Raw genomic sequence first — 12413 nt, forward strand, 5'->3', positions numbered from 1 at the left:
CCCCTGTCACAACACTGATTGTGTAGTGATTCACTCGCATGACTTGTGAGGGTGCAGTTCTCGCTCCGTGACAATGTGAGTGTGAATGTGTGTCTGTCTCTTTATAGTCCAGGTTGTTGTCTGCTTTTCACGGGATGTCTTCACTCACAAGTTTAATATGTAACGCAAAATCTTCTTACTCAAAGCATCTTTCTCCATTGTATTATTGAATGCAAAGGCCATTAATCCGTTCTAGACATACACGAAAGAGTTGCCCAACTGAGCAGCAGTAATATTAGTAGTTTTTTTTTTTACGCAGAGGATAAAGAATACATACCTGTCACTCTTGCTTTATTTGCTATATTCAAATGTTACAGGTCATTTATGGTCAAATAGCCATTGTTAAAGGGTTATAACTACGGCTATACTGATGCCTTCGATTGCGTGTTGCATTGTGTTAGCATTAAGCTTGCGACAACATTTTTACTACTTGCAGCCTATTGTGAAGTTTTCTACCATCATCAAGTCGTCATTACAGTTTTTTGCTTGAAACAAAAAAAAAATCAGCTAAGTGACAGCTCATGTCCTCCAAAACCAGTCACATCACCACTGTATTTTCATTTGTGGAGGCAGCACTTCATCTCCAAATTATACTTGTCCATGAGTATGGTGGATATGTGGCTGTGGCGCATGCAGCAGATACATCGCCACATTAAAAATACTCTCCTACTATCGTGTTGCCAAAGTATGAGCCGCTTATTAGAAGCTAACGCTGCAGCTTTTCTTTACCTTCCGGGCTTGAACATTGTTGTGCTTGAAAATGGCGAATCTTTGGCCAGCCAAGCTAGCAAGCCATGAGCATAATTTTTTTTTTCATAAACAATGAACAACAGAAAAAATATTCACCACATTTTCCCCTTACAATTAATAATCAAATAAAATATCAACACTACTCAAAAAAAAGTCACAAACATTTCACTTCTCTGTGTCTATACCAGCCAAAGGAAAAGCTCTCGAACTCACTGAATTGAGCTCTCGTAAGCTACTCCTGTATACGTGGATCTACGTTATGATATAGAAAGCGAAAGTAGCTCCCACATTTCTTCCCACGCTTCCCCGAGCGCTCACAGCGGCGGCCATCCATAATGAAGCGTCATGTGACGTCTGTTTGCGTTCCCCTTTTATCCAAGCTGGCGCATAAATGTCAATCCCACCAGATTCTCTGCGCTCTCCGCCGGGACGCACGTGTGAGTTGAGGTAAACCACCGCAAGATGGACTGACGCGCCAACTGAGTGAATGTCAGTAGCACTCCCCGTTAGCGCCACGCTAATCTACTCTTCACCGCCGCGCAATGGGAACAGGGCGGCGTAGGCCAGGCGCTGGCGGTGATCTGGCTAATGTCAGACGGCGCTGGCCAGAGGAGGATCGTCGTGCGGCAGAGGGAGGACATGTTTACCGCCTTTTACGAGCCCACCCTCCTCCCCGTCCCGCTATTTCGCTCCTCTTCTTTGGTGACATCACGGACGGAGAGCCTGAGAAATGCGCTGATCTACTGCTGCTGACATGCCGGCTCGCTAATGTTGTCCTTCCCTTCAATCCTCCCGGATAAACGCTTTTCTTCTTCTTCTTCTCTTTCAACTTTGTCCTTATCTCGGCGTCCGTTCGACGGACAAGTCGCGTTAGTTGTTTTGGCTTCTGTTGAACTTTTTTAAGTAAGTCATGAACGTCAAAGGCACAAGCTAAGCGGTAGCTGCAGTGCTAGCACAGCAGAGGTGCAAAGAACATTTTACGTTAGAGAAAATTGTGGTGTTGACTTCTTTCTTAAAGAAATGTTTTATTTGAAGAACATTTGTTCAATGTATTCATTAATCTGATTTTTTTTTCTTGTGGGAATATTGGCAAATGTGGAAAGTGGTGCAATTTAGGCTACGTCGCCTCTCTGTGTCGTTGTTTCCGTTTATGTTCTAGATGTACAGTATTTCCATCAGTGTCTGTCACCTTCAACCCCGAAATGAAACCAAACCAAAGCATTGAGTCATTGCCATTAGATTTGCCCATTTACTTCCCAATCAGCGTTGTTTACTTGCTTGTCTTGTGCCGTAAATGAGACCACTTAGCTCACCCCGGCCTGACGAGACGTGTTTGTTTTGACGAGATACCGGTCCAATCACTGCTCTTTGGGATTCTTTTCCACTTCGAGTCTCCTCTTCGAGCGGATGAAGGCGGTGGAAGGTTTGGTATCGGGTTTCGAGTTGCCCGTGACTGTCGCCGTTGACCCACGGCCGCAACTTTTGCAATTTTGACCTGTCTAATTAGCAAAGCGGGTTGGAAGGTGGGGGTCTGAACCCCTCCCCCTTCCCCCCAAGGCCCATCTGCGGTTCTCGCATGTGAATAAACCAAACGGCTGCTCCGAGGTTCTCCTTCCTTACGTCACCCCCCCCCCCCCCCCCCCATGTCCATGTCAAGGCGGGCCCCTCGGTCCGGGCTTCCCTGGATGACAGTCGGCTTCTCGTTTACAGCGACTTAATAAGCCCTTTAATCAGAGCGCTTGTCAACCTTCGGGCCGGAGCGAGTCCAAGGGAGTTGATCCCGAGGATCAAATGACTGGAAGAAAGAGCAAAAAAGGGTGTGGGGGGGGCGTGAAAAAAAAAAGAAGGCTGACCAGGAAGGAAAAGTCAAAAAGGGGGCTGGGGGTGGCACAGTTGTACTTAATGATGACAATTTACGAATTATGACGGGGATTTTGGTTATTTCAATTTAAATACAGTGACCCCCCAACATGTATGCGGTTTGGCATTCTCAAATTGGCCTCGTCTCTGAGTTTGACTTTTGTAAACTTTGGTGTTGACTCAACAACTCACCTATTTGCTGTTTTTGTGTTCAGACTAAAGCCATGTCTAGTAACAAAATATTGTTTAGCACCAGGGGCCATCTGGTGCTATCTTTGTGCCAAGCAAGGTGGGCGTCGCTTACCTGCAGATTTTTGCTCCTCACGGCAGGTCTCAGTCCTTACTCCCCATAAATCGCGCTGTTTCATCATCATAAAATCAAAAACCGGACTCAGTGGAGAGCTCGTCAAGACCCGAATGACCCTCAGCATGAACTTGACTCCGTTTTTTTCTGCTGGTTGTTGTTCTTCCCTTCCAATCCTGTAGGTGGCGGTAATGCATATAAAGCAACGCACAATTTGTGTGGGATCTTGTGATGTAAAAATGGTGTCAATGCGCTACTTTTCTATTCGAAAAGGGCGATAGCCTTAATGACTCTCCTCCCCTCACCTGAACCTAGTTTCTTGGCAACGAGATGCCACAAGATGGTACCAAAGCAATATTATGACCACAAACAAGTGAGTTTGTCAGCAAATAATGGTTGGGGAGGGGGGCAGCGGGGGGGGAATAGGAGAATTTACAAATGGTAAATTATGGAGGGAAAAACGGTACGCCAAGAATGGAACTGTGTAGTAAACCCGAGGCGCCCCTTCCTAAACAGGACGTAATAAAACATGTTTTCTGTATACACACCTGATCCGTGTTTGCGTTATCTTTCTGTAATCGATCCAAAACCAAAAACATTTGTAGCGCTGACAACACCGCACGAAGCATGTGCAACCAATTATGCATCAAACATGCGCATGCATTTGCATGCAAATGAGCGCATCGACTTGTTAGGTGGCTTTCGGATGGATTTGTGCAGCCAAAAGTATTTGGGCTCACTTCCTTAAGGTAAATCGCGCTCGGCGTGGACTATGAAAAAGCCACAAACCACAAGCAGGCGTAGAAACATTTCACAAAGACTCGTTAGTGGCCTTTCAAACTTTCGAGTAGGAAAATACGGATCATAGTCATGACCTAAAAGCCGCCCCCCCCCCCCCCCAAAAAAACAACTTTTTTAGGTCACATTTTGGAGATCGTGATCAAAAAAAACTAAGTGTCAGCCAGATGCTTAACTGATCCCTTTGTATTTTGGGACTTTATGGGAAGGATGTCGTGTCTTTAGAAAAAAATAACAATATGGTGTCTGTAATGTGTCCGATGTTGACAGCGACTCAGTCAAAGTGTCGGTCTGCAGATGTCTCTTGGGGGTTTTTTTTTGAGGGGGCGGGTGGTCAAGTCTTTTTTTGTTTTTGTTTTTTTTTTTTGTCCAGTGACATGCTTTATGTTTCAAAGAGGAAAATAATTCAAGTAATCTGACCCAGTCTGGGCATGTTCGTTTTTTTTGGGTGTATTTTCATTGGCTTTTGTGAGACAGCCCCCCCACCCAATGACTGAAAGGGGTGGGGGGGGGGAGAACGGTCGTGATATTTTGGAAAAGACACTTCTGACTGTTATAGGATATTTAGTGGAGGGGTCCTCAATCAGCGGAGCTCGAACCCATGCAGACCCAGAGCTATTGTTTGCCTATTTTGACAACCGCTTGAAATTCAACTCTGGTAACTTCATTACTCCTTTGTAGTTATTCTTCTTGGACCAAATAAAGTACCATTTCGAAGACTTTCACACACTCATAAACTCACTAAATTTTGCAGCCAGGTTCAACCTGGTGCGAATTTGCGTTGAGCAGACGGCATGGGCGTTGCCCCGCAAAACTGGCTTGAGAGTGCCAACCGAAGTTTAAAAAACATTTATTTGGCAGTTTGTTTCAACATACCAAGATTGATGCGACTGCTTGATATGAATTTCTTAACTTATCATGGATATAAATTGATATTTCGGTAAGGTTATTGTTTATGAAGGCAATCGCCCCACTGATGACAAATGTGAGTCTCATCCATGTACTTCGTCATATATGAAATAATAGTAACTTGGGATTGTGATGACTTCAACCCCCCCCCCCCCCGCCCCTCCCTGTCATAATTTACATAAAGGCTACTAAATTATTCATTAATTGTCACAGCAGCCCCTGTGGATGAGGGTGGCACAAAAACTGGATGCTAATTGGCCCATCAATAATCCTGCATGCTTCCTTGTGAAGGGGACACTCGATCCCACCTCAGGATTCCGCTATCTGGCCCAAACCTTCTGCTCCTTCAACACAACACGCCCAAACTGGCACATAGTCAAATGCGCAATACTTAATATTTCACAGTTGTTCTTTTTTTGAGAAGCGTAACTTGATTAGAAACATTAACCCAGTAACTGATTTTTTTTTTCGGTTGTTTCCAGCCTTAACCACATACAAATCTATCAACTGAAGGAAACATTCGTAATTTGACAATTAAAAAAAAAGTTTTATGTTAAAGGCCACAATATTTTGTTTGTGTTTTTATTTTCAAAACTTTAAAACCTGTTTTTCTGGTTAATGTGACATGTGACGAAACAAAAGACAAAAACAACAACAACAACAAAAAAAAGCAAGGTTCTTGAAAAGCGCTTGCTGACGGCTGCCAACTCGGGCACCAGCTTGGGGGAAAAAAATGTGGAATATAAATTAAGCCTCAAAATCCACCTGATTTTGGCCATCACAGCAGGCGGCCATTTTGCCCATTTCTGGCCACAGGAAATGACATCATAGTTACTCAGTTAACACCCAATCACAGTTCACCTGTTTTCTGAAGATGATCCATGATTGGTTGTTACCCGAGCCCTGTTACATATTATGTGTGAGGTGCGATAGCTTCTGTATTCCAAATTTTTACAAAAAAAAAAAAGTTACTAAAGAATAAAAATGTCAGGCAATAATGAAAAGATTATGCTGTTAAGTTGATTGATTGAAGCATTTCCATGTCATGTCATATCACCGTAAGAAATTCCTTTTGAAATACTTCTTGAAAGTGATTAAAAAAGAAAAAAAAATACTGTACGCACTTAAAAAAATATGGTCTGTGTCTGAGTTGCACTCTCCTATTTTCTCCCCGCAGTTTCTTACATGATTGCAAGCAGGTAATTAAGAGATTGGGGACGAATTAGCGGCGGAACGAGCTGTCAAAAAGTCACATTTAAGTGAGGGATGCGCTGCGGCTCCGCCGTAAAAAATTAAATGATATAAATTGCCGTTTAAGTGCAGTGCCGGCTAATGTTTTGCCGCAAATTAATGTGACACAAGGCAGCAATGACAATCAAGGACTGTCTCATTCTAATTTGGTTGTGCTTAGAGGGGCTTTTGTGGCGCCGACAGCTTTACACAAATTAACACAATTGCCTTCTTTTCACGAGGCCCGCCATAAATGTCCCCCCCCCCCCCCCCCTCTATGGCTGGCTAATGAGGAGGCAAAGCGGCGAGCATCTCTCTGTTCTGCGGCGCACTCGGTAGAGAGAAGAACAAAGACGGCAGCCTCGCAATGTCTCCCTAATGAACAACAAGAGTTCCTTTAATGGCCGGATGCTCCCCAAATGATCAGATATGGACGTGTCGTGCTTTTTGCTCGTTAGCGAAATTATTGGCAGGTTGCGTGGCAGGGAACGGCTCGCTGGCGTTCTCCGAGGACTTGACGACATTCGAGGAATTACCGCTCCTCTGCTAATGACATGATGAACATGTTTAGGGACGGTGGTGCGCATCTGCAATGAAACCCTGTTGAGGAGTGCTTGCTTCAAGCCGTTTTGTCACCACTTCCGAATGACGCCGACGGTAAAACGTATCCCATTAAAACCAAAAAAAATTGAACATTGTGTATTACAACACCGAAATATTCTTTTGAAACCAATAATTTCATCTGCTGCCGGTCTGCTAGCATGATGCTCACAAATAATGTAAAATGCCACAGACAGGCTAACAGAAATTAGCATTGTCTTTCACACCCAGAGCAGCTGCGCAAGCTGTGCTCGCAGCCATAAAATCTCTCTGTGGGATTACTGCAGCTTCTCTGCTTCTAATTCTTCTTTTTCTTAAATACGCTGCATCTAAATTCTAGCTCAGTGCTGTCTTGCATGTGGCAGTCCACCGAAAGTGCTCAAGTCTGGGAAATCAGATCAAAATGTTCTCTGCAGTCATTTGTTTGATGTGCCCCCACTGGCCTAAAGGTGGTCTTCTGATTCCTATCACGTTGATGGAATACGTGTTACCATTTTGACATTATTCCACCCCCAGCTGTCAACTGAAATTGGCATCAAGGTGCCCTCGGGTTTGCGTTGCCAACGTCACATGACCAAACCCGGAAAACACCTGAGCTGTGACGTTGGCAATGCGAGCGCGAGGGCACTATTGGACTTGCATGCGTACTCTAAAACCAACCCCACAAAAATACAATCGCCGAATCACTGTAAAAGTGAATTTTCATTCTTTGAATGGTTGTTTTCGATCTGAAAATGACACAAGAATGTCGTCTCGCAGGCTCTGGAGAGCGAGTTTGTGTCATGCCAGCTCCACCAGTGGATCGACCTGATCTTCGGCTACAAGCAGCAGGGGCCCGAGGCCACCCGAGCCCTCAACGTCTTCTACTATCTCACCTACGAAGGCGCCGTCAACCTCAGCTCCATCGGTGACCCCGTGCTCAGAGAGGTGAGACGCATATTGGTTTCCCGCGGAACCATATTTGGCAACATCAAACTCAAAAACGGCTACCTCTAGGTATTGATTTTTTTTTTTTTTTAATGTTTATGAATTTTGGATTTCTTTGCGTTTGGATTTTTTTTTTTTGGGGGGGGGGGGGTCTGAACGTGCGTACACGACAGCCATCTCAGTAACCAATTTGGTTCCTCAAGGCCTGATCAAGCCTGAGGTTGCATTCCGTTGAAGAGCCTGCTGAGTCAGCAATTGAGCACACGTGCACATTAGGGCAAATGGAAGTATAATGTGATTATTATAAAAAGCGTGTGTTCCATCTCTGCGTCGGTACTTCACGGAGAGGCCATTAGTCGTGTTGCTAAAACGCTTGCACGCATGAACAATGCGCGGCGCCGATATCGCTGAGCGAAGCACTCCGCTACCAAGTCTCGCACTCCGACGGCTCCGAGCCTCCGCCTCGGCGTTCGTTCATTATTCATGGCCTCCGTTCTGAACGCACAAGCCCGAAAGCGACGCGCGCCAACCGCTGCGACGAAAAAACCCAGCCCAGCAAACAACTTCATGACAAGTTCGCCAATCTGATGTGAAGTAAAAAAAAAGCGGCGAGCCAGCAACCGGCTCGTTGGCCGCGTTCCTGTCGGCGCTGTTTGAGTTTGGAGCGCGGATCGTCTTGTAACGATTATCGGCTTATAGTATCGCACGTAAAAATATATATGCAGTGGTACCTCTAGTTACGAACGTCTCTTGCTACGAAATTTTCAAGTTACGAAACGCCTCAACGGTCAAAATATTGCCTCTGGTTACCAAAGAAATTTGTAGATACGAAAGGTATGTATGGACTGCTACTCGCAGCTCCGAGTTTCCTGAACGCAACATACTTGGAGCTGCTCTGCCATTGGCGACTACCTAACACACCGGTGTCAAACACAAGGCCCGGGGGCCAGATGTGGCCCACCACATCAATTTAAGTGGCCCGCAAAAGCAAATCAACGATAATTTCCATGATGCTTGCTAAATTGTGTACAAAAATTTCAAATTTTCATATGTAATAAATCAGTGACAGAATGTAAGCATTTTCTTGTTACCAATCCCCTCATTCCAGTTACTTAAACAATACTTGAATAAAACGTTATTCTTGACTTCTTTATACAGTTTCGGTCCTCACTGCCCTCCAAGGGTAATTACAATGCGGCCCGCGACAAAAATGAGTTTGACATCCCTGACCTAACATCTTCCTGGCATCCCATTGGCTAAGAGGGACCTCTAACGTAGCTGTCTGTGTGTCTCGTGGTCATCTGGACTCCTGCATGGCTAAATGTAATAAAGCAGCAATTCTACTTGAAGCGAGGGTCTTTTTGAGCGGGGATGGAGATGAGTTGCGGCTTTACAAGGAGACACCGCACGACTTCAGATGCCCTTCATGCTCAGTGGCCGCAGCTTGACGGGCACCAGGGGTGAATCTTTGATTTATCACCTCATTCACCCTAATTCCCATCCAGATGTGCTCTGGCCTTACAGCCGCGCACACACGCGGGCGTACGCATGCAGATTCATGACCGTGCCGCCGCGGTCATTTGCGCGCACGCACACACACGTGCACAGTTCAAGCCCAAGCTCATTTCCCCGTCTTTTGGTTTACACGCAGTCCCCAGTAATGGATCAGTGCTTCTTCATTATTTTTGCGGATCATAAAAACACGCACACACATTTGCGGTACCGTCAAGCAGCTGGTGCATGCGTGTTATTTAGTCTAAAAAAAAAAAAGGGCTTGGGCATGTGATGGTGGTGTCCCGACACTTTGGTAAAACCATGTCTGTTTGTTTTTTGTTTTTTTTTGGGGTAGGGGGGTTGCTTTCTGTATTTTTTGCTCGCCAAAACTTGGATGAAACACTTAAAAAATAATCTTTAAAACGATTTCATAAATTTTTGAATGTTTCTATTACTTTGAGACAATATTATTTTCTACATTATATATTTATTCTATCAAATATCATTTTATTTATTGTGTAATTCTCTGAAGCCATTTTGTCCCTGGAAGTATCGCCTGGATTTCAAAGTGGGCATGTTGCAAAGTCATTTTGACCAATCAGTTGGCCCGGCAACTTGGATATTTTGTTTACACCAAGAGGGAACGGAGTATGGCCTTTTTTTTTTCATATGTGTAAATTGGAATTGAACCCGAGAGAACCACAAGCTTTTAATTGGTAGGCGACATGATGTCCTTTTTGCGCGTGGCGGCAGCCGATTCCCTTACTTCTCGCACTAAAAGGCGCACCTAAAAGCCTTCCATTTTCTTAAAAGCTCACAGTGCGCCTCGTGTATGGTCATTACGGTAATATTTCCACCCCAAAATGGCTCCTTGCTGGAGATATGCTGACAATGCAGAGTTCAAACTTAAGGCGATCGGTTACGCAGTAGAACACGGAAATCGAGCAGCGGCAAGAAAGTTCAACGTTAACGAGTCAAATGTTATAACTTGCTGTTGGATAAGTGAACTGTGTCGCTGCTTAAATACGTTTTACTGACATCTGATTGTTCTGTCGGTGTTTCCTTGAGCGTAGCTCCATCTAGTGGATGCATTGTAAATTGCGTCTTATAATACGGTGCGTCCAATGTATGAAAAAAAAAGACAAAATAGGCCATTCATTGAAGGTGCTCCTCATAATCCAGTGCGCCTTTCAGTGTGGAAAATACGGTAGTCTCTTATTGACATTTTTTCCGGTGTTGCAATCGCATAGCTGAAAGTGGTCATTTTGTACATAGTCGCTGCTTTTTGAGCTGTGGCTAAAAACACGACAGTGCGTCTTCTCATCGATTTCATGCTGGATGCTCACATATGGTACAGGAATGAAATGATTGCTAAAAATAGCAAGAATTCAAATAAGATATTTTACGGACATATTTGAGCCTTTTTTTTTTCCACCTCATCCCGAAACTACTTGGCCCATCAGTCCGTTGTAACAGTCCAAAAAAAGTGCAAAAGTTTGCCCAGCCCTGGTTTAGCACGTTCTCGGCGAGTGGAATCTGCGAGTCTTCACGTCTCACATGTCGTCCTTCGCCTTAATTAGTTAAATAAACCCACGCAGTGCCGTCCCGGCTCGGCCGAGCCTTTTGCCTCTTAAGCTCAGCTCCTGCGGAAGTGGCGTCGCGGGGGCCTGTTGCTCGTCACCGACCCCCGAGAGCTGTGCGGGAGCTTTGAGACGACAAAGGCCGTGTCCCCGGAGTCGGCCATTACTGAGCGGCGAGCTCGCTTTGAGCGCGACTTGCGCTTTTCTCCCGGAGGCTGTTCTTTGTCACGGCAGCGAGACGCACATTTTGTGTTTGATTGCTGTTTGGTAGGAAGAAAGTAGTTGACCGGGGAAGTGGCTTGTGTGTTCCTGGTTGCTTGGTTTGGTTTGGCCCAATCCAAACACACACACACACACACACACACACACACGGACAAGGACATTTGTTGATGCCTTGCAGCGCATGAGCTTATGAAAAAAAACTTAATGGCTAATTTCATTGCAAAGAGACAGAAATGTTTTCAACGAGTCCTTATTTTAAGACACACCAACAGTGGATATAAAAAGAAAAAGTGCCACATTTTTGTGAGAATTGACAAACTTTTTTTAACCAGGGACCTACAACCAGTACAGCTCAATTGAAAAAATAAACAACTGAGGAAAATGTGGTTGCCTAAGTGTGCACACCCTCTTCTCACTGTGTTCAGAACGAACCAACCGCGCTCGCGGCAGTCAGCAGGCACACCTGCCATCATTTAGAGCGCTTTTGATTCACCCCAAGTAAAGTTCAGATTTTCTTGAAAGTTTTTCAGGCATTTCAGTGGTCACACCTTACAGCGCGAGACACTGTCGCAAGACCATTCGAACAGGGGTGTGTAGACTTTTAATATCCAACGAACATGCCTAGGATGTAAATACGCAATAAAAATACATTTGATTCTTGGGCAACATGGAAGAAAAAGTAAGTCAGTGTACACCATTTACGACAGTTGACCGCCTCCCGTCGAAATAATTCGACATGCGGCCATTTATGTCTAAGCGGCCGGCAACAAAAGCGAGGACACCCTGATGTGAAAATGTCCAGCCTGTTTGTTGATGCCATGCACTGCGACGTACCTGCAATAAGTCAAGGTTCACCGTGATAAGGACAAATTCATCCGTCCTCAAATAGGTTGTAGAATTTTGATGAGTAGACAAATACACACGCGTGCCCACGCTCTGCTCGGTGACCACATACACGTGCGTGTTTATAAACGCATGGACATAAACGAACAGGATTTGTATGCATTTTCCGTCTTTCGGGGAGTTTGGAATATCTCGGCACAGTTTGGGGCATGTTGCCGAGACCACTGCAGAAGCATGATTACTTCCTGTCTTGCCTCTACTAGGAGAGCGTGTGTGTGTGTGTGTGTGTGTGTGTGCGCAGATACATTAATGCACATCTGTGTTGCCTCTGACCAAATAAAGAGAAGCACGCAGCCGACGTGGCCTTCTCACGGCCGCGCAGGGCTTCCCCCTCTTTCGCTCATGATTACGGGAAAATCCTGCAACTTCTCACAATGCTGCTGAGCCTCGTCGGGATTGCGCACACTTGGCGGACTTCAGCGGGGTTCCAAGGAAATGAGAAAAAAAAATCCCACTGGTTGTTTATTTAGTCTTTGGGTACCTTACAGTAAATCTCAGTGTTTGATGAAGTCATACGATTTGGTCTGGCAGGCTGTGTCTGACGGTTTTTTTTTTTTGGGGGGGGGGGGGGTAGAATAATTATCAATTAAATGTAACAATAATAGGAAAGTGAGTTCAACAAATCTATACATCGTGAGTTTAAAGTGAAGTCGAATAATTCAAGTATACCGAACATTCGATCTATCTGATTATCATTGTATTAGATTTTTGTGATTTTTTGGGGGGGGGGGTTATTTTGCCCCTTTTTTTCCATCAGTAAAATGAGAATCGTTTTAATAGGTGAAATGAATCACAAC

At 44.8% G+C, this 12413-nt stretch overlaps 1 protein-coding gene across 7 annotated transcripts in view; it reads left to right on the forward strand.

The window, feature by feature from the left end:
• Window positions 1–12413, forward strand: part of lrba (LPS-responsive vesicle trafficking, beach and anchor containing) — a 175606-nt gene that overhangs the window by 138749 nt on the left and 24444 nt on the right. For all 7 annotated transcript variants that reach the window (XM_086119001.1, XM_086119003.1, XM_086119004.1 and 4 more), the window contains one exon: window positions 7250–7417. In XM_086119001.1, the coding sequence (XP_085975127.1) occupies window positions 7250–7417 (168 nt within the window). The remainder of the gene's footprint in view (window positions 1–7249; window positions 7418–12413) is intronic.

The sequence above is a fragment of the Hippocampus guttulatus genome, chromosome 9 (genome assembly GCF_054856545.1).
Source record: "Hippocampus guttulatus isolate MCC_2025c chromosome 9, RoL_Hgut_1.0, whole genome shotgun sequence".
NCBI lineage: Eukaryota > Metazoa > Chordata > Actinopteri > Syngnathiformes > Syngnathidae > Hippocampus > Hippocampus guttulatus.